The sequence below is a fragment of the Manis pentadactyla genome, chromosome 7, assembly GCF_030020395.1.
Source record: "Manis pentadactyla isolate mManPen7 chromosome 7, mManPen7.hap1, whole genome shotgun sequence".
Taxonomy (NCBI): Eukaryota; Metazoa; Chordata; class Mammalia; order Pholidota; family Manidae; genus Manis; species Manis pentadactyla.
In genome coordinates, this window is record NC_080025.1 from 59,962,778 (window position 1) to 59,984,538 (window position 21,761).

The following is a 21,761-nucleotide window of genomic DNA, read 5'->3' on the forward strand; positions in this document are numbered from 1 at the left end:
ATATTACTGTCATTATTTTTAAAAACTGATTTTTTTAGTCATTGACACATGGGATACAATTTCAAAATTATGATGGTAAGGTAGCATTGATAGTATATTTTAGAGATGTCTTATGACATCTAGAAATGTTATGAACTATTATTCTTAATTAATGTAATTTAGGCAGTATCCAAAAAATATTGTCCTTTATCAAAAAAAAATCTTTGCAAGTTGTTTTATACTCAAATTATACATTTGTACATTTTAATATTATTTCTTAGTTTAAAAGATAGTACCACTGAGGTGAAAGTTTTGGTATGGTCATAAAAGGTCAATTCTCATCAATGTGTATGAGACACTTGAGAAGAAATATATTGACTCTTAAACTCTGTAGTTCCGACACCATGCCTGCCACATAGGTGGGGTGCTCATTAAATGTTGGGGAATTAAACAGAACTTTAATTAAATAGAATTTAATTCAAAACATTAAGGAAATGTTTTATTACAAGGTATCTGTACAAACAGAAAAAAAATCTAGATTATTTCTCCAACTAATTCCTTTAAGTATATGTAAGATTTGATAATTGAATTCTGCTTTTCTAAATTCCTTCAGAGCTCTGGGTAAAGAATGTAGAGGTATTTTTAAAAGCAAACAACCGAATAGGATATTTATTTTAACATTCCTACTAATACTTAAACTAAGCATTATTGCTCCATTTTTTAAAAATTTTATTCAACTGGTTATTTGCTTTTATAATGCTTTATAGCTCTCCTCTAAGGATAAAGGACATTCATTTTCCTAGGCATTCTCGAAAACATTATTTTCATTTCAAACTTTTGCAAGTAGCATGTTTTTCTCAAACACTAGGTAAACAGTACAGTTTAGTTTGAAGCAGTACTCCTTTTGGCAAATCTTTGTTCTGCTATTTTGATTTAAAAATATGCAACTATATAATTGAACACATATAAGCAAACCTGGTCCCTGTATTATCAAAGATCTGTTAACTTTGGAAAATAATGCTATCTAGGACTCTTAGAGTGGAAATATTGAGTATATATGCACCTGCTCTGAGAAATTATATTGTGTATGAACTGAACATTTGTTACCCAATGAAAAAATTAATTTTGTTTTTATGAGAGACATTTACATAAGGATGGTGCCTAATGAGACCCAAACAGCTGTCAGTTGTAGACTTCATAAACAAATCTATATCTAATGACTGAATGAGTTTCAGAATAATTGGGTAAATGTAATTACAGTAACACTGAAGGTGGAAAATACAATTTAGTCAGTCTTCATTTACTGTGATTCCTCAGGAAACCTGACTATCAAGAGATGACTCAATGCTATTTTATTCCATTCTAGAAGTTTTATGCGGGAAAATAATCAAAGACAAGGAAGTTTCTTTGCTTTTGGGAATCCATAGGGTTTAGATTTTAAATGCATGTCAACATGATCCACACAACAGTAGTCCCATATTCAGACTCAATCCAAAGTGTGCAAGATTTTTCCTCCTAAGAATACTTTGTTTTGAGAAAGAAAGAGAATTGGCAAATTAAATATTTCTATTGGGGGTGAAATTTCGCAGTGATGCAGCTGCAAATCAGTGAGATCACACCTTGAGTTCTCACGTGTGATCAGCTGGAGATTGCTCACACAATTAATTGTTTTGTTCTCACTAAAAGTGAAGTCAATATTCATCCTCTTTTTTGCTTCCTTTTCTGTTAATTAACATAAGCACATTAAACTGTTGATTCTAATTTTAAATGGAATAATTCACTTTAAGATTTTATCTTAAGGAAACAATACATTTTTCAAAAGTCTCTAAGATGCATGTAAAGATTAATTTGCTTAGAGAAAGATTTCAGAATGTGTTTACCTGTGACTATTCAGAAGCATAAATAAACTGGGAAATCTGGGGCAGTTTCTGAAACCCTCCAACCCCATTTTAATGTTTGAAATATCAAAACTTCAAAATAATGTACTGCATGAGTTTCACATACCATGTGACTGCAAAGAAAATAAACTATCACCTGGGACAACAAACCACCAATCATTAAATTTGTGAGCTAGATTGGATCTTAGAAATCAGTTTGCCCAAGCCATTTTTTTTTTTTGAGAGGTAAGGAACTAGAAGCCCCTGAAGGCTTAAATTTCTTACTAAAGGTCACCAGATGATAGATCATAGGTCCTGTGGGTTGGGTCCCCTGACTTCTGGCACATTCTGCACTCCATTACCTACAGAAGTCAGAAATAAGGCTGCCCTTTGCTTGGCTTGTCCATCTACCCATCAGCTCATTTTTTTAGCATTTTTTTTTGTAAATCTAATTCATTTTGTTCCTGGACAAACTATTGAGACACAAAATAGCCCTGTCTGCCCATAACCTCACAGTTTAAATACTTGTGGCTATAAACTTGACTCAAGTTATAATTGGCCTTAAAAATATGTAGTCATCTCCCCTCTTCATGACACTGGTGCATGAGTCTGAAGTTACTTATTTTCTGTAGGATTCTATGCTCTAAGACAGTATACCTACTTTCATAGTGGACTTTTCTAGAAACCATTTCTTCCTGGGACTGAAATTGTGATGGCTGTTAGATTACAAATATAAACTATTACCATAAAGGAGGTGCACCTGTTTCTTTGTACCATCATGAGCACCAAGAGGCAGCAAACTGGTGTCTACCAGATGCTTCTCAGTGAATCCTGGAATTATCCTAGTAGGAAGGAAAAGGCAACCTATTAGCCACAGACCATTGGTAAAATAAACAATAAAGGCTTAGTCTGGATTTTAACAGTCTGTTACATACTTAGGGAGTATTTAATATGGGGGTAATTGATGCAGTAGACTTTAATGGATCGTTCAGGGCCGTTAAGATCAAGTAGATCTGTAGGTAGTGTGCTTGGGAAGGGTTTAGTCAATGGAACTGAGCATGTTAATCCTGCAAATCCTTTTCAACAAAAACAAAGGACTTTGCACTTTGAGCAAAAAAATAATCACAGAACCCTGAAAATTCCTAGAGGTGGAAATAACATATAATTTTAAAAGACCTTTTTGTGCAGTGAATGGAAACTTTCTTGCCATTGCTCTCAAAATATCCTCTTCTTTAAACTTTCTGATTAAGATGAATCAAGATCCCAAATGTTTCTCTATGTGTAATACAGTGTTTAACTTTTTATCTCCCGTTAACATCAACTTGTCCATGAAACCTAAGCAAATTAATGTTTCAGAAATAATAAGCAGAATTCAGCACCCCTTAATGCCAAAACAATACCCACACACAAAACTTTTGTTTTATGTTAAGAGCTAATTGGAAGGCTTCCAATAACTATTGGTGTGACTATTATAAGAAATTCTATTACTCTAAGTTAAACACCTCACCTTTTTATCTGTGAGAGGCCATATATATATATATTCTTTCTTCCTTTCTTTTCCTAGCATCAAATCTCTGCACAACAACAAAAAGTCAGATATTTTGTTTTTCTTTAAAATGTCTCAAATTAAATTAAGATTCAGATATATACAAAATAAGCAGGTTTCTTATTAACTTTGCTTCATGACAGAATTAGTGAATTGGAATATAACTGATTGGAAATTAAACTACTAAAGAAAAATGATGGGAAGCTGAATACAAATTCCAGAAAGTTCCTTACCTGAAGGATTTTGAACTCTGACATCTATTATCTGTGCTGCTACATGTCAGTTAAAATACTGTTTTCATTACTGTCCCCTTTACCTAGGTCCAGTGCTACCCGCTTCCGTTGGAGTCAGAGCTATTACACAACCCAAGACGAGTGGGCTTTAGACAACATTTACATTGGGCAGCAGTGTTCAAACATGTGCAACGGTCATGGCTCCTGTGACCACGGCGTGTGCAGGTATGTGTGTCAGGAAGTGTGATCACTTCTAGGTCTTGTGTTTATAAGGATACACACAGCAGTTGCCACCTGAGTTATATGGACAGACTGATAAATAGTGAAAGAACCAAAAGAAAATGACCCCCCTTTCTGTTCTTGCTCTAGATGCAAAAGATATTGCTACATTTAAATAAGTATGCAACCTTATATTCTAAATCTCAAAATCTCAAGACAAGGTCTCTTGGGTTTAAATTTCAGTCTATTAATTAACCCCGAAGTCCTCTTTTGTAGTTGAAAGACTCTTGCTATTGTGTCCCTTTTGTTCCCCTGGCTGTCTTAAAGCACCAAATAGCTGCTTCACGCTCTCCTGCAGCACTTTGCCAGAAGCTCAAGGTTGTATACATGGGGAGATGGTGATTATCGCTAATGAGAATGAGACAGGAACACACGAATACTTAAAGACTCTAAAAGAGATGTAATTTAATCAGAAAGAGGACCTCTAAAACACCTCTAGATTTCCATGTTGGTTGAGCAGATAAACATGTATATGTGACTTTCTAAGGCTGTGGGAAAATCCCACTATCCTTCCCTTGACCTCATCATGAGCTTTACACCATATTCTTCATTACTACTTAATGCCTCTATTCTACTGTTACAGCACTATTTCTTTTAAGAAAGTATTCTGCCGTTTTTTTGTGGTGTGAAAAATTGTAAGTTGTTCCTGCCACAGATTAACACTGCAGAGAAAAATCTAGGGTGACAGCAAAGTCCTGAGCAGACATGAGGCCCAGGAAATGTTGCAGACACGCGTCCATGGCCTTCACAGATGAGACTCTGACCTGTTTACGTGGCCCTCTGCTCTCCAGGTGTGACCAGGGATACCACGGCCCTGAATGCCACCCAGAAGCTGCTCTTCCTTCCACTATTATGTCAGATTTTGAGAATCTGAATGGTTGGGAGTCTGACTGGCAAGAAGTTATTGGGGGAGAAATTGTAAAACCAGAACAAGGGTGTGGGGTCGTCTCTTCTGGATCATCTCTGTATTTCAGCAAGGTATGGCTAAGAGCTGGGGGTACGTGATGACTAACTCATGAGGACAAGTGTTCGGGGCTTTCAGTATGTGACTGATTATGGAGCAGTCTGAACTCAGAAGGTACAAATATGAGATAGTTTTGGTTTTCCCCACACTCCCATGCTTATAACTGGGCTTTGTCAAATTCCTATCCCTTAATGCACATTTGGGAAATTCTTACAGTTTTATGATCATTGTTGGTCACTGCAAATCCAGGTTGGGCCAGCTTAAAATTCCTGTCACTCTTGCACCTGACTTAAATCTCATTGCTGTCCTGTCCCCCAGTGCCAGCCAGGTGTGGGTCCTGAGGGTCTCTGAGTGGGGCAGGGTCTTGGTCTCTGCTCACCCCAGCCCTCACAGGGTTGAGGGCGAGGCCATGAGTGTGATGGAGAAGATGGAGTTAGAGGTTAAGAGCAGCAACTCTGGAACCAGACTGTCTGCCTCAGTCTGACTCCAGCGCTTCCTAACTGTGTGACCTGAACAAATTCCCTAACCTCTCTGTGACTTGGCTTCCTTGTCTTTAAAGTGGCAATAACAAGAGCGTCTACTTCATTAGGGTCAGTATGCAGAGTAAATGAGTTAGTACTTCTAAGTCATGTAGAACAGTGCCTCGCATACGGAAAGCACTTCGGTAAGTTTGTCAACCCATTTATCTCTAGATACAATAGGAGGAAGGAGGGATGATGGTGGGGGTGAGGATGTGCAGGCTGTCCCCAGGGAGCTGACCAGCTGTCCCTGGTGAGCAGACCTCTTGCGTCCTGTTTCGGTTCAGTTTAGGGGCTGCTGGTGGTGTCTACTAATGTGAGATTTTCGTAGTCAGCTCAGTCAACTATGGCAAAAGTGCCACTGACTGGGTGGCGCAAAAACAAATGCTCTTTTCTCACAGTTCTAAAGGCTGGGAATCCAGGGTTAAGGCACCTGCAGACCAGTGCCTGGTATGAGCCTGCTTCCTGGTTTGCAGACAGGCACCTTCATGTATCCTCACAGAGAGGAAAGAGCAGAGAGAAAGAGCAGACTCTCTCTTAGAAAGGCAGTAATGCCATCATGACAGCTTCACCCTCAGCCTAGTGACCTGCCACAGGCCCCACCTCCTAATACCATCCCTTTAGGGGTTAGGCTTTCAGCATATGAATCTGCCAGGACACAAACATGAAGTCCATAACAGAGACTATGTAGGAGTTCCTCTGGCAGTGCTCAGCTTCCCTCCTGGCAGCACCAGGTTAGGCAGACAGATCAATAGTCACCAACTGGAGATGCTGGTGCCAGCCAGAATCCCTAACACGGATTCCCTTAGAACACCCCCATGCCATGTTGCTTGATTACAGATAGGGGAGGAGGAACCACCTCCCTTTTCTCCCTTGCTACAGTCTAGGCAGAACATTCTTTTCTTTCTCCCTCCTCCAATCCATCTTTCTATGTAGTCTTCAGAAAGACTGAAAGGGGAAGCAGGTCCAGTTCTCCTGAGCAGCGTATCTAATCCTAATAACTGGCAGCTCTCTTTTAGACTGTCGGGTGCTCAACACTACTTCTTTCCAGCTGGGACTATAGCCACAATTCTAGGACAACTGGAAATATTCCTAAGTCACATAACAAGTACACAGGTGTGGGTGATATGCTGTAGGGCTGATATGTTGTGGAATCTGGGCAGAAATCCAAAACAAGTTAATTTATGCAAATGCAAAAATAGGTGCAGGTTTTGTTTTGATGCAGGTGCAGAACAAAGAATCAAAAAGCAAACAAGGTAGGGGATGATAGAAAATCAGGGATGGATTCCATTTAACATTATTTCCTATCTATTGACATTGAAGGTCCCTGGTCAAAGAGGTAATAGTCAATAAATGACCAATATACAATGTAGATCTATATACATTTTATAATTGTGCAGAAATGGGAATATCATGTCTCCTTTAAGTATCAATTTTAAAACAAGATTATGAATCCTTAACCAAGATTTAACCAAACACTGCAGTAAACATGTGTGCAAACACACAAATATTGTAAACATATAGATTACATATCAATATTTCTTCCACTTAATTCAAGGTGATCTCTGGAGTCAAACTATCTGGGTTGGTACCTAGGCTCCAAAGCTCATTAATTGGTTCGTCTTGCAGAGGTACAATTATATATCTTAGTTCTCAACTATAAGGTAGAATGTTGGAAGGATTAAGTGAAATAATATAGGTAAAGAATAAAGAATATTGTTGGACACATAGAAGTAGCTCAATAAATGTTAACAATCATAATTACATTTTATGAGAATAAATGGCAAATAGGTATCACTGAATATTTCTATGTACATACACACACACACACACACACACACACACACACACATGCCTTTCCACTAACTTAAAATCAGCATTTCAAAAGTAAAAATCATTCTTTTCCCTTCCCAATCCAGCTCTCTCTCTAAGTTTTTGTTAAAATATCTGAGGATTTTTTTTCAAATGTTTTCACTTGTGTCAGATCTATTTTAAATTCTAAGTGAGAGAGACTAACTTAAGCAAAAAGGGGTTTGGCTCATGTAATCAAAACACAGAGAGGGCATCAGTTAAACTGGCCTCAGAAATGTCTGGAACCAGAAACTCAAATGCCCACAGAACTCTCTCCTTGAGAGTAAACTGTTTTCAGCTTGGTTTCCGTTATGAGAGTGGAACCATGGCCACAGAGCTTTCTCAGCAGCTCCACAGGAAGATCTGGGGAAGGTTTCTGACTGGCCAATCACAGATCCTGGGGAGTGGTGTCCTGAGATTTTTTGCTCGGTTTCCACTGCCCACCATTATGCCTTCCTTCATGTCTGCATTCGGCTTGCATACGGCTCAGATCCTGCTGCTTCCGTGGAGCTCTCAGGGACTATGGCGAACTAAACTGATCTCTCCTTTCTTTGAATTCCTCTCTTATTTGTGTTCTGTATACATATAGATTATGTTTTATTTTCATTCTCAGTATTCAGCACATGCAGAGGCCTGCTGACTGAGCCAAACTCTAGATAAGATGTTCAACTCAGAAATGCATGCTTTGTGATAGGCATTTACATATCAGCAAACACCCTTGAGACTGAATAGATTAGAAAAGTGTAAGTGATCTTATGACCAAATGGGACTCAGCAAAGAACAGAGCTTGATCTGCAGCCCTGTGTTGTCATTACTGGCACTGCTCATATCCATGAACTATCTCGTTTGCTTTTGTACCACATGGTATTGTGCCAGGTATAACAGGCACCCAATAATTCATTTGTTAAAGAAAAGAATGAATGAACAAATGAATGAAAATTAGAAACAACAAAAGGTTCTGAAGAAATGGTTATTTTCAAGTAAATGGAGTAGAATTATTTTTCTAAGGGCATTTCCATTAAAGAAGATTTTAACGGGAGGCAAAAGGTGAAGTTTCATAAGTGTTTTAGAGGTTTTACTATAAAGGTTCTAGATTCTGAAGGCACTGCCTTTAAAATTTGATTTAGCTAAACCCTTAAAGCAGTGATCCATTTTAACATAGATATTGGTAGGGTAGTTGGAGACTATTTTCCACACTCCAGGAACGAGGAGATCCTAACCTGTGACTCCAAAACACACTCACGCACACATTAGGTGCATATATATCTACAAATACACACATGAACACATTGGTCATAGTATAATAGAAAACTACAAATATGTGTTACATCAGATTCTAAATCCTGATAAAAATGTTTGCCATGAGCCATTTCCTTTGTCTTTTTCTTTCTTTTTATTTGTTTCTTCTTCCCTTTAAAACAATGTTCAGTATTTCAGGTCACTGAACAAAAGAAAATGATCTGTGCTATTCTCTAGGAAAAAAACATCTTCCATGCCAAACCAAGCATTTGTATGATATTTTCCATCATTTACAAAAATCCCACCAAACACTGTCTCGAAACCTCTATAGACCAACACCAGAGTTTTCTGGGGAAAAAAGCACTGCTCTGTGAATTTCACAATAGTCCAATCATTCCAACCAGCTAATTGTGATAATTGGATTTTTATAATTCTCCTCACCTTAGATCTTTATCTTTCTGGCTCATTTCCACCTGCCAAGTTTTTCATAGAGGTTTGTCAAATTGGAATTAACCAGCTAGGTTCTGTAGTTTTTCTTCTCAAAACCATTCTTCTGGTATTGCCCTTGAGGCATGAAAACTTTGAGCCAGATTATCATAATCTAGGAAGTGTTTCTCACAAAGCTTCACGTCAACAAGGAGAATTAAAAGTGCATATAACACATGGAGAAAGCCTATTGCTTCTAAGATTTCTCAAATACGTACTCAAATTCGAGAGTTCCAAAGGCTGAGTCCCTTCTCAGGATTACCGTCGGCTCCCATTCCGCTAGCGCCCTCATTTGTTTTTTTTTTTGGAATCTCCTGCCTGGCTTTAGATTTACCAGTAACAACGTACTCTTTCAATTATCCCCAAGCATTCTCTCTGTGACTTCTAATAACCAAAACCCTTTCTTAAGTAACTTGGTGGATTAGAGGAGGGTTTAAATTATAAATGTGAACGGTGTTTTTCTCTATATTGTATCATCTCAGTGTTTCTTCCCGACTTCTAACTGAACACCTTGGAGCGCTCCAAGGCCACTTCAGTGAAGTCCATGGATTAGCTTTGGGTGGTAGAAGATCCTGAGAAAACCTTTTTTTTAATCCCGATAGCATGAAACCATTGACACACAACAGGAATAATGACAAAACTTGTCTATTTGTGTCTAATAACAGGAAGTGACATCAGTGGACACACTTAGCAAAGGAAGCAAGTTGCTGGATTTGAGGAAAATTTTTAACATTTTTCAGAACCAAAGAGATCATTTAGTGGTTGCAAAAACTTATTTTAATGATCCCTCCCAACCTATTTCCAAGAAATAGATGGACAGACAGACAGATTTGACTGACTAGGAGCCTGAGAGATGCTACCCTTTCTTTTTGTCAAGAAGTTTCTGTCTTGCCTGTTTCACTTGAATTCCCAGAGCAGGAGGGTCTGGACAGATCTCTAGAGAATATATTCCCTCAGAAAGGCACATCAAGTGCTAAGCTAGTTACATGTAACATATTACTTCATCTAATTGTCACAACACCCTATAAAGAAGGTATTATCACCCATATTTACCTTTGAGGAAAATAAAAGCCCAGAAAGGTCACGCAGCTAGTGAACGGCAGAATGGGCTGAGATCCAAACCCAGCTCCAACTGATTTCAAAGGTTATGGTCTTTCTTCTCTATTACTCTGCTTAGAGGAGACTTACAAAGCAAATATTGGAAGAAGTTTAGTTAAAATTAATTTTGCTTTATTTTACAAGGCTTTTGAATACTCCTTGTTATATTTAACAGTTCCCAGGAGTCTCAAAACTGGGTCTGGAAATCAATGGCATAGAGACTAATCTGATATGTCCAGGAATAGTTATCATACCCAGAGCAGAGACAATTAAATGGTATAACTTGCTTCTCTCAACAGTTGATAGGGGCAAAAGCATCTCCACATAATGCTAGGATGCTTAGGTGAGTTTGAAATTGAAACCATGAAATGCCAAAGAGCTCCCAGATGATTGAGCTTGTGCCTTCTCTGTCTCTTGGAAAGGCTGGGAAAAGACTGTTGGTGAGCTGGGACCTGGATACTTCATGGGTGGACTTTGTCCAGTTCTACATCCAGATTGGTGGAGAGAGCTCTGCATGCAACAAGCCCGACAGCAGAGAGGAGGGCGTCCTCCTTCAGCACAGCAACAACGGGGGCATCCAGTGGCACCTGCTGGCAGAGATGTACTTCTCAGACTTCAGCAAACCTAGGTAGCCATGCCTGATGGTTTTCCAGGAGTTTCCAGGGATAGTAAAGATTACATTGTTGTTGGGGTGTTTACAAAATGTCCTTAACTATTGCAAAAATAAATAAGCACATAATAAATATCTGACAAGAATGATAGCCCAATATATAAATATTTTTTTCATTTAAGTTTCTGGACAGGAAGCATTGTATTAATACTTGAATTTTTAAAGAATATGAAAAAAAATTGTGACTAGAAGGAAAATGAACCACTGACAACTGTTTACCCAAAAAACTCTGACGTAGGTATGTGCCAGCCTCACTTTTCCCATTTGTATGTGTGGTTTTCTTTTTGATGCACACACAAAATATGTTCATCTGTTATTTTTAACAGAAAAATGAGTTTTGTTAGAGGTTTTCATATGGCCTTACCCAGGACCAGTCCTAGCATATGAATGATTCTGTGGAGCTAGGATTTTCTAAAATATTTCACTGGGCTTGTCTTTATTTTGATGGGTGGGGAATATATGTAATAAAATGTCTTAAACGAAGACTGTTCAGGAGTTTGGGAAAATGACCCATGCTTAATACTAATACCTGTACCAGGGAATCAATATGTTTATTTTTAAATTTAATTCTTTTGTAATTATGTGGTGTTCTGAAATACTATAGATATACTTTATATTTACATAAGTATCATTAAAATCTACTCAAGGACATCACTTTTACAGTATTCCTTTAATAATCTCATTACTTACACTTTAACATAAACACAGAGTTTTTCTTTATATGGTGACCACCAGTCATTATTAAGCTTTAACATACTAATGTTGCTGTTTTGCATTTTACAATTGAACCTTATTTTATTGAAAAAAATATTATTGAAGACTATATAGATCCTATTCTTACAAATAAAGTATACCTTAAGCATACTACTTAAAATATAGCTATTTTGTAGATTAAAGGTTCCTAAGTGTGTTGTTTTAAAACAATGAGTCATTTAAAGTGACATAATTTTCCATGATACAACACAAGTAGACATGCAAACAGACAACCAAAAGCATTTCTTCTAAGGAACACAGAGGAGAGGCAGAAGCCAGAGACGAGGCCGTGGGTGAAACAGGGTATCTAACATCCAGAGAGAAAGTCAGGAATGGTTAGAAGGAGATAGAACCTGGTGGGATTCCCTCCCTACAGTAGAGAGGGAATTGATAATAGTACCAAACTGGTTTAGAAAATATTTTAAGTAATTCAAATTATTTTTCCAGGTAATATCATTGTCAATCTGGAAACTATTGGGAGTTCAGTAAAGTGACTAGATTAGTATATAGACAAAAATTCAATAGCTTTTTCAAATTCCAGAAATATTCAGCTTGTATTTATGGGAACTTTTCTTTAAGGCCAAAATATTTCACCACATTCTCAAACACTTCTGTAACACTGAAATACTTAAGAAATCCTGAGTTGGAAGATAGTAGAAATAGACCCCATTCATGGTGGCAAATGTGTAAATAAATATATGGAATAATTTTAACAAACAATACAGAGAATCTGTGTAAAGAAAACTACAAAACTTCAGACTTTCCTGTAGAGATTTAAAAGAAAAGAAATAAATGGAAAATAATACAGTATCCCTGGATGGGAAACTGAATATTATGATATGAAGGTATCTCTTAATTTAGGTTTAATGCAATTTCAATCAAAATCTTAGCAGTGCTTACTATTTTTTTTTTTGAAACTTTTATCTAGAAATATAAACTGGCAAAAATAGCTTAAACATTTGGGAAAAAATAGAGGGATTCCCTATATGATATTAAAGCTATTATGTGACCTGTATAATTAAAAGGAATGATACAGGTACATGGATCAACAGAACAAATAATGAAGCCAAGTAGAAGACCCAGAAATTGACTCAGATATATTTAAGAACTTATGACACATCAGCTATCAATGAAAAAGAAATGGTTATTCAATCAGGTGGTGTAAGACAAAATGGGCAGGCTCTTGGGGGAAAATATCTATTTAGATTATCACTTTACATCATGAAAATCTGCTAAAGACTGGCTAACGTGTTAAACATTTAGGTTATTATCTGATCTTAGAAAAAGATCTAAACTTCCTAAACATAAATTCAGTGAAAGACTTAACAAGAGAGAAGGACTACTTACATATAAATACACTACATGCAAATATAAAATTGCATACACATATAACACATACATAGCAAAGAAATGAAAACAGAAAACAGAGTATTTACAACCATTATGAGAAACAGAAAGTCAGTAGTCCTTTAAAGAGCTTATACAAATTATCAAGAAAAACACTAAAATCTCAGTAGAAAAATGGGTAAAAGAAGTGAATATATATCACAAAAGATGTTTAATAAAATATGAATAATATACAACCTCTGTGGCAATAGAAGGATACCATTTTAAACAGTAAACTTGTCATTTTTTAATGAGCTGTCTCCTCATGGGAGCAGCAAAATAGGTTTTCTTATGCCACCTGTAAACCACTGTAGACCCTTCCAGAAACGAATTGGGAAAAATCAAGACCCTTAAAGATGACCAGTTTATTTAACCCTGTGTTTCCATTTCTAGGAATCTTCCCTAAAGAAATACACTGAGGTATATATAGATAAAGCTTTATGCAAAAAGATTTTCATCACAGAATTATTTCTAATAGGGAAAAGTAAAATAAATAATAGCATGGTTATGTGATGAAAAAGTATATAGACAGTAAAATTAATTTTTCTGATATGGGAATATTATGAAATAATATTAATTTTTAAACTATAGAACACTCAATTACACATGTGTCTCACCTATATGAAAAATGACCTGCTTTGATGATATACATCAAATTATTAACAGAGGCCAACCCCATGTAATAGATTATGGGTGGCTTCATTTCATTTTTAATGCATATTGTGTTTTCCCACAGGAAGAACTGTTTTGAAAAAAAATCTAAATGCTATTTTAATGTAATAACATACAAAGAGAGTTTTTTCTAGGTATATCTTTAAAATGTTACAACCATAGTTGTGGTAGTCAAAAAACATTGTTCAGTGAATCAAAGTCAATTGAAATACTTGCCTCCAAAAGATAAAATTCCAAATGGAATAAACATGACCAGGACTAAACTTGATTACAACTTTAAACCTCTTGTCCTCCGTCTAAACTTAGAAACTTTTCCAAAACACCAAGAGATCAAACAAAAGTAAACTTTTTCTTGTTGCTACACTTGTTATTTAAACAGCTGCTAAGAAAAACACAGCTCTTGCTTTCCCAACCCTAAGTGATTTGCTTTTATGTAGATTTGTCTATCTGGAGCTTCCAGCTGCTGCGAAGACCCCTTGCACCAGGTTCCGCTGGTGGCAGCCTGTGTTCTCAGGGGAGGACTATGATCAGTGGGCAGTCGATGACATCATCATTCTGTCAGAGAAGCAGAAGCAGATCATCCCAGTTGTCAACCCAACTCTACCACAGGTATTTTTCCTATGTCTGAACTCCAAGAAGATAGAGATTGTAAAAGTGGGTGGAATTACCTCTTCTAGGAATTTACCCTAAGAATGCAGCAGCCCAGTTTGAAAAAGACAGATGCACCCCTATGTTTATCACAGCACTATTTACAATAGCCAAGAAATGGAAGCAACCTAAGTGTCCGTCAGTAGATGAATGGATAAAGAAGATGTGGTACATATACACAATGGAATATTATTCACCCATAAGAAGAAAACAAATCCTACCATTTGCAACAACATGGATGGAGCGACAGGGTATTATGCTCAGTGAAATAAGCCAGGTGGAGAAAGACAACTACCAAATGATTTCACTCATATGTGGAGTATAAGAACAAAGAAAAACTGAAGGAACAAAACAGCAGCAGAATCACAGAACCCAAGAATGGACTAACAGTTACCAAAAGCAAAGGGACTGGGATGATGGGTGGGAAGGGAGGGGCAAGGGGGGGAAGAAAGGGGGCATTACGATTAGCATGTATAGTGTTTTGGGTGGGTACGGGGAGGGCTGTACAACACACAGAAGACAAGTGGTGATCATACAGCATCTTGCTACGCTGATGGACAGTGACTGTAGTGGGGTGGGGTGGGGGACTTGATGAGGGGGGGAGCCTAGTAAACATAGTGTTCTTCATGTAATTATAGATTAATGATAGCAAAATTTTTTAAAAAGTGGGTGGAATTAAAGGGCTTCTCACTTCCCCAAGGATTTAGTTCTTCACACCCTGAACAGGTCATTTAAGTCTTCTGTGTTTGCATTTAATTCTTGGTTGCCTCTCTATGCTATAGTTCACAGATTACTTAGATATATGGATTTTTCTAAAGCTATGAAGTCTGGCCAAGTCATCAAGCATAATCTTGCTTTAGTGTGTTTATAAAATTAGATACACAATGACAAAATATTTTCAGTTGCTAAATCATCAGGAGAAAAGTTCACCTCAGTGAAAAAAAATTAATTTAGAGATTTGCTATATTTTCCTAGAAATACAAATGATACATGGCCCTGCCTGTCTTGAACTGAAAATCCCTCTCGTTTTCAAAAGTTTCAGATTGTCTCTCCCTGTTGTTTGTGTTGTTTCTATTAGAACTTTTATGAGAAGCCAGCTTTTGATTACCCTATGAATCAAATGAGTGTGTGGTTGATGTTGGCTAATGAAGGAATGGTTAAAAATGAAACTTTCTGCTCCTCCACACCATCTGCCATGGTATTTGGGAAATCAGATGGGGATCGATTTGCAGTAACCCGAGATCTGACTCTGAAACCTGGATATGTGCTACAGTTCAAGGTATTTATGCACCAGCTTCTTCCCAGGACAGGTTAAGGAGGAAAACAACCTCCAGATTTATACTTGAAACTCACAAAGAGCACAGATTGTTCATATTCTATTAAACAAGGGACCTACTTAAAGTTTCAACCATCTTAGAATGGCAAAACTTTTTAGCTCTACCCTTAAGGAAAACAGTTTCTCAGTTTTTAATGAGCTCCAGAAGTGTAGCTGTCATTGTATTTCTTTAAATACATGGAACTCTACCCAAATTAAAAATAAAACTGACTTTGAGAATTTCAATCTGATTGTGACTTAATGAATCCCTTGTTTCTGAATGGTAATAAATAAATTCTCCTTTTGAGCTTACTAGTGCTTTTTGGACTAGTTATTTTATGTCTTCAGTGTATGATTTTCAAACAATTCCTCCTCCTTTGGTTCAGTAAATTTTTACATTAATTATCATTGCTTTCTTAAAAGCTTGTTATTTTTCAACACTGTGATAACTTGTCAACATGTGTAGCAAGTATTTACTTTGAGAAGTTCTTTTTTCAGAACCCTAAACAGAATTTCATTGTGTTTACAATAAAATCCCATTGGTGAATTCTGGGGTAGAAAGTAATGCAGTTTTAATGAGCTAGCACAACTACATGGTCCTTACATAACGGCAGGATGCAGATGCTAAATAATTTACAAATGGAATTATTAAAGAGATCAGATGTTTAGAGGCAGCTCTTCAAATATAGTTTCCAAAGTCTGTAAACAAGGAAGTTAGTCATAAATAAAATGCTTAGTGAAATGTTATCCTTCTCTGTTTAGATTTTGATGCTAAACTCCAATGGAAAAGCCATTAATAACAGTATATAACTATATTAATTCATTGTCACTTCCTGAAATGGTAACAAAATATCAGCAATAGCAAATACATTACCGGGATACTGTGCTGTTTCTCAGCTGACACTTCTTCCATTTAATCAGTCATAGAATCATGTTAGTGTAGGTGTTAAAGTCTGCAAGATGGTATTTTGAAGTTTAAAACTCTAAGTAAAAAAAATTATTAAATGTTTCAAGTACTTAAAAAAAACAGCAAGATAATAATAAATAACAAGCATAATGCCTAAGAAAAATGTCTATTCCTGAATCACATGAGCAGAAAACTATTAATTTCTGGCTATTAATTGATAATGGATTTATTACCTATAAATGGGTCATTCATGAATTGATAAACAATGTATATTTGGAATTTGTAAGAAGAACTTGGTGTCATTTGTACACGGCCTGGTACATTTTTTGTGACTGTGTGCCATGTGTCAAACACTAGGTGCTAGGAATATAAAGATGAAAAAATATGTTTCTAGCCCTCATAGAGCTCAGAAACTAGCAAGTGAGCCAGGAAAATGGACAGTTGCAGGAGCACTGAAGTATAAATAGACTCTGGACGCTAAGGGAGTGCCTAGCATAGTGGCTGGCATGTGGCAGGTGCTACAAAAGTATCTGTTAGTTGGGTGGATGAATGGATAATGAATGGATGAGCTGCAATGGGAAGTCTTTGGAAATACAGACTTAGCCAGCTGAACAATGGGTGGAGGGGGGGGATGGGTGTTCCAGTTAGAGGGAGCAGAATGTGCAAATATATGAAAATACATGCAAGTACAAATAAGAAAGGAAAATTTGGAAACTTCGAGGAGTTTAGAGATGTTCCACAGAGGTGAGAGGTAAGGTTGATCCTAATTAGCTTTATATGACATACTAATTCACTTGGATATTAACCCAAGAGCAATGAGTCATAGAAGATTTTTAATACACTGAGTGTGAGAATCAGACCTGTGTTTTAGAAAGATCATTCTACCAATGCTTTGGGTGTTGACTTGCCAGAAGGGGAAAGTGGAATCAATAATTATATTCATGCATTTATTCAGCAATATTTATAAATCCTCTATTATGTGCTGAGCTCTGTTGTAGGCTATGAAAATAAATAGGAATAGAGAGTGAGGACTAGGGAAGTGGAGGGTGATTACCATTTTAGGGGTCATCAGGTTAACCTCACTAATAAAATGACTTTTAGGCTAAGGCCTATAAAAGTGAAGGACTGAGTCAAGCAGCTATCTGGGAAAGAGCTTTCTAGACACAGGGAACCAAACTACAAAGGCTTAAAGTAGTAGTGTGCTTGGAAAGTTAAGGAAACCACAGGACATGACTGTGACGAGAGCAAAGAGAGTGGGAAAGCGGGGAGACTAGTGTAAAAAAATAAGGTCAGACTTTGACTTCTACTCTGAATAAAATGGCTAACAGAAGGGTGACCTACTCTGACCATGAGAATCTCGCTGGTGACTGTGCTGGGAGACACTGGCAGAGGCAAGGGCAGGGCCAGAAAGACCAGCTGAGCAACTACTGCAGTCATCCGAGTCAGAGATGCTGGGAGCATGGACCTGCGTGATAGTGGAGGAGGCAGAGAAGGTGCCCAGATTGCTGAGTATATTTTGAGTAAAATAAGGATGCAGTCATCAAAGCAAGAAATGAGGAGGCCAGAATAAGGCAAAACATGGGATTATGAAAATAAGTAGAGGGATCTGAGAGTGGTCAAAGGGTCATGGTCAACAAGTTTCAGTGACCTAGTGGGTGACAGAATGGATTCTAGAATGACTCCCGCGTTTCTGGCTCCACTCACTGGGATTGGAAATACAGGAAGAGGAGGGTTTGTTTTAGGGTGGCAGGTGACGAGCACAGACATGGACATGTGGAACCAGGTGTGCCTGGGGGCTGCTGAAGTGGAAATGCACCAGCAACAGTTATGTTCACTGTTGGGAGAGCTGGAGACAGGCTGTATCTGGGAGTCACAGGTATTCAGAGGGAGTTTGAAATTATGGTTGTAAATGAGATTAGGGAGCACATATAGAGTAAAAGATAAGAAAGCCAAGAATTAAATTCTAGAAAACATCAACAGTTAAGAAGCAGGCTAACCTGTCAAGTTTTTATAAAGCACAAACTTGTCACAGAATTGAAAGGTTCATCGACTTGTCTGCTTTAGAAACAGTGGCAGTCATAACAACTCTAAGACAGAAAAGCTAACTATGTGTGCCCAGTGTGACTACTCTCACCACATGCCAGCTAAAGGCTATCCTTGCTAATGGGTGAGATAATGGAAGGAAATTTGGGATAGTTCAGTCAGGCATCTTAGATGGTCAAGTCTTTGCATAATTATATTCCTAACATTTAACTTACAAACTTGGATAAATGAATCACAGTGAAATTTCTACTAGCCAAACTGTAAATCCTTCTGAGAGATGTTCTCTAGCTCTGAGTATAGAAATGAGGAAAATATGGAATCTTCTTTGAAAGGACTAGATCAAGCTTCCATATAGTCAGTCATAAGCATGAACTGGTTTACCTCTTGAGTTCCGGCCCAATATGATTTGCCCTACCTTTTCTTCACCCTATATTCTTTGGTCATGATTATATTCTTTTGAGTGCTTACTTCAAAAATTTTTTCTCGTAATATTTGGCTATTCTTATTTATAGTCTTATACAATAAAATTCTATAGTGATTCCCAACAGCAGATGAAAGAAGATATGAATATATCATTCATATAAAACAGCATGTAATTAAATAAATATCAGAAAAATAGCTTGACATTTATAATTATCAAAAAATATAAGCTAAAACAAAATCATTTACACATTTATTAATTTAGAAAGAATCTGTCTTAAACTAGAATAGTATTCAGTGCTGTGGTAAAACTGATTCATTTGAACCCAGCTGATTAAAAATAAACACATATAAATAGAACATTTTAAATATTTCTACATTTTGACTCAGTAATACTACTCCTAGGAATTTATGTGGTAGTAACAAATCAACTGAAGAAAAGGTACATTCTTTGAAATGCTGCATATAATAATAAAATAAAATGTTGAATAGAAAACAGGAGGAAAGTTCTTGAATTATAACTTCAACTATATGACTAAAATATTTACTTCTTTATAAAGATTAGTAGAAAAAAAATAGAAAAATAGAAGCAGCTGTGCTAGGGCTTTGGGATTTAGGTTGCCTTTTTTTTTTCAATTTTTTTCAATATTGTTAATCCTATGTTGATGTTCCTCCACATGAGTGCTACAAACAATAATAGTTTTATTTCCTGATTATTCTGCTTATCTTATGCTATGACAAAAACTTAGCTCTTTCATCTAAGTTGACATGATTTCTTACTGAGCTTCGGCAAGAGAATAGAATAAAGATGTTCGTTCCACTGAAAGCAAAGAGGACAGCCCTCTCTTCAGGTAACCTTCATGTTCTGAAGAGGACAGCTCTTTATCTTCTGCTTTTCTCCGTTTATACATCTGCGAAAGAAAACAGTTTCTTGGCGTCTTGACTTCTTGGCTTTTGTCCAAGACTCTACCATCACAGATACTGTGCTTCTCTCTTCCCTCCTAAAATCCCAAGAAATCCATAAAATGAGCAACGGGTCTAGCTTTCTCCTAGAAAGCACCTACCACTCGCCTAGACAAAGATTCCTAGAACCTATACAAGGGTCTTGGGATTGAGCTGCATGTCTTACTATTGTCGATTTAATGCAGGCTCAGGAGTGAGCAGCCTGGCTGCTGTAGCATCCATTTTGTTAAATGATGACTTGAAACCAAAATTTGGTATAATTCTACCTTTCCTTTTAACAGCTAAACATAGGGTGTGCCAATCAGTTCAGCAGTGCTGCCCCAGTTCTCCTTCAATACTCTCACGATGCTGGTGTGTCCTGGTTTCTGGTGAAAGAAGGCTGTTACCCAGCGTCTGCAGGCAAAGGATGCGAAGGAAACTCCAGAGAGCTGAGTGAGCCCACTATGTATCACATGGGAGACTTTGAAGAATGGACAAGAATCACCATTGTTATTCCAAGATCTCTTGCATCCAGGTAGCGACCATTTTTATTATGTGCCATAGCTGCTGTTTCTTGAGGGCATATATTTATCTTGATATCTTTATTTCATATATCTTGGTAACCTAAAAGAATTCATATAGTCTAGCTATATCTATTCAAGTAATGACTAGAGGAAAAGAGACCTAGGACAAAATTCCCAAAGTAAGGGTGTGTGTGTGTGTATGCACTTACACACACGAATGCACACACACATGCATGCTTGTGAAACAAACCACCTAACCACTCATCATTCATTCATTCAGAAATAATTTTTGGGCACTGTTTTGGGCCCTGGGAATATAGAAATGAACAAAAGATGTTACAGGCCAAGAGAGTTATAAGGCATTATTATATCAGACTTCCACTTCATTTAGATTTTTGATAATTTAATGCCTCCCTCTATAGACAATTTGAGATATCTTGCAATTTGAAAGATCCCTTTAAATGCCTATTAAGATAAATATTAAAACAGTAGAAAGATTAAATATCAATTGACAGAAGAATGAAATAAGTGGGTCGAGAACTTGAATCAGTTTCATTAATAGGGCAATAAATACAACAGTTTCCTGGCAGCTAGGACAAAGGAGGGAAATATAGGGTCATTCAGTTCTCATTGTCAGATAAAAAGAAAGAAAACATACATTATGATTTTTTTTAAAGGTAGACTTTTGTCTACACTCAGTATTCTAGAATAAATTTACAGCATGCATATGTATTCTTATGCCAGGTAGAGTAAGTAACCCAGAGATCAATATTTTTACCTATCATTTTATAAAAGATTAAGAAACATTATTTAAGGGGGCACTTCTTAATTGAATCCTAGAATGTAGATTAAACTGTGACTCAGTCAAGGCATTTTTTTGCAAAAGCTGAGATGATATAAGTCTATTTGTACTGCTTTCTGGTAAAGTAATTCAACATGTAGTTGGATATTCAGTAGTGCCACTCAGCAACATTTCCATCTTGCTTCCTTCCTAGAATATGGTAGTATTACACTTTCCCCACACCCTTTATAGTTTAGCATGGGCTAATGAAATGTGAATGGAAATGAAACATGAATTTAAAAGCCTCTGTCCTTTTTGTCATGTTCTCTGCTTCATGAAAACACAATTTGAGACGAAGCTTACATTAGTCTGGGTGTCTGAGTATCTACAATAAGCAGACTTCCTTGCCAACCTACACTGAACATATAGCATAAGCAAGAAATAAATTTTTGTTGATTTAAACCACTGAGATTGGGGGTTGTTTGTTACCACAGCATAATTTATCTCATCCTGACTGATACAATGTTAAAAGTTTAGTAATCTATAGGAACGGCTTATTCATTACATTCTTAGAGACCATTCTGTCTGTTATATCTTTTACCTGATTGATCACCAAATTTACTGTGCCTC

The 21,761-nt window shown here is 36.9% G+C and overlaps 1 protein-coding gene across 2 annotated transcripts in view; it reads left to right on the plus strand.

Annotated features, from left to right (window-relative positions):
• RELN (reelin) overlaps positions 1-21,761 on the plus strand; it is a 482,819-nt gene that overhangs the window by 368,747 nt on the left and 92,311 nt on the right. For both annotated transcript variants that reach the window (XM_057504425.1, XM_036892412.2), the window contains exons 23-28: positions 3,723-3,860; positions 4,706-4,892; positions 10,493-10,698; positions 13,989-14,160; positions 15,278-15,478; positions 20,129-20,361. In XM_057504425.1, the coding sequence (XP_057360408.1) occupies positions 3,723-3,860; positions 4,706-4,892; positions 10,493-10,698; positions 13,989-14,160; positions 15,278-15,478; positions 20,129-20,361 (1,137 nt within the window). The remainder of the gene's footprint in view (positions 1-3,722; positions 3,861-4,705; positions 4,893-10,492; positions 10,699-13,988; positions 14,161-15,277; positions 15,479-20,128; positions 20,362-21,761) is intronic.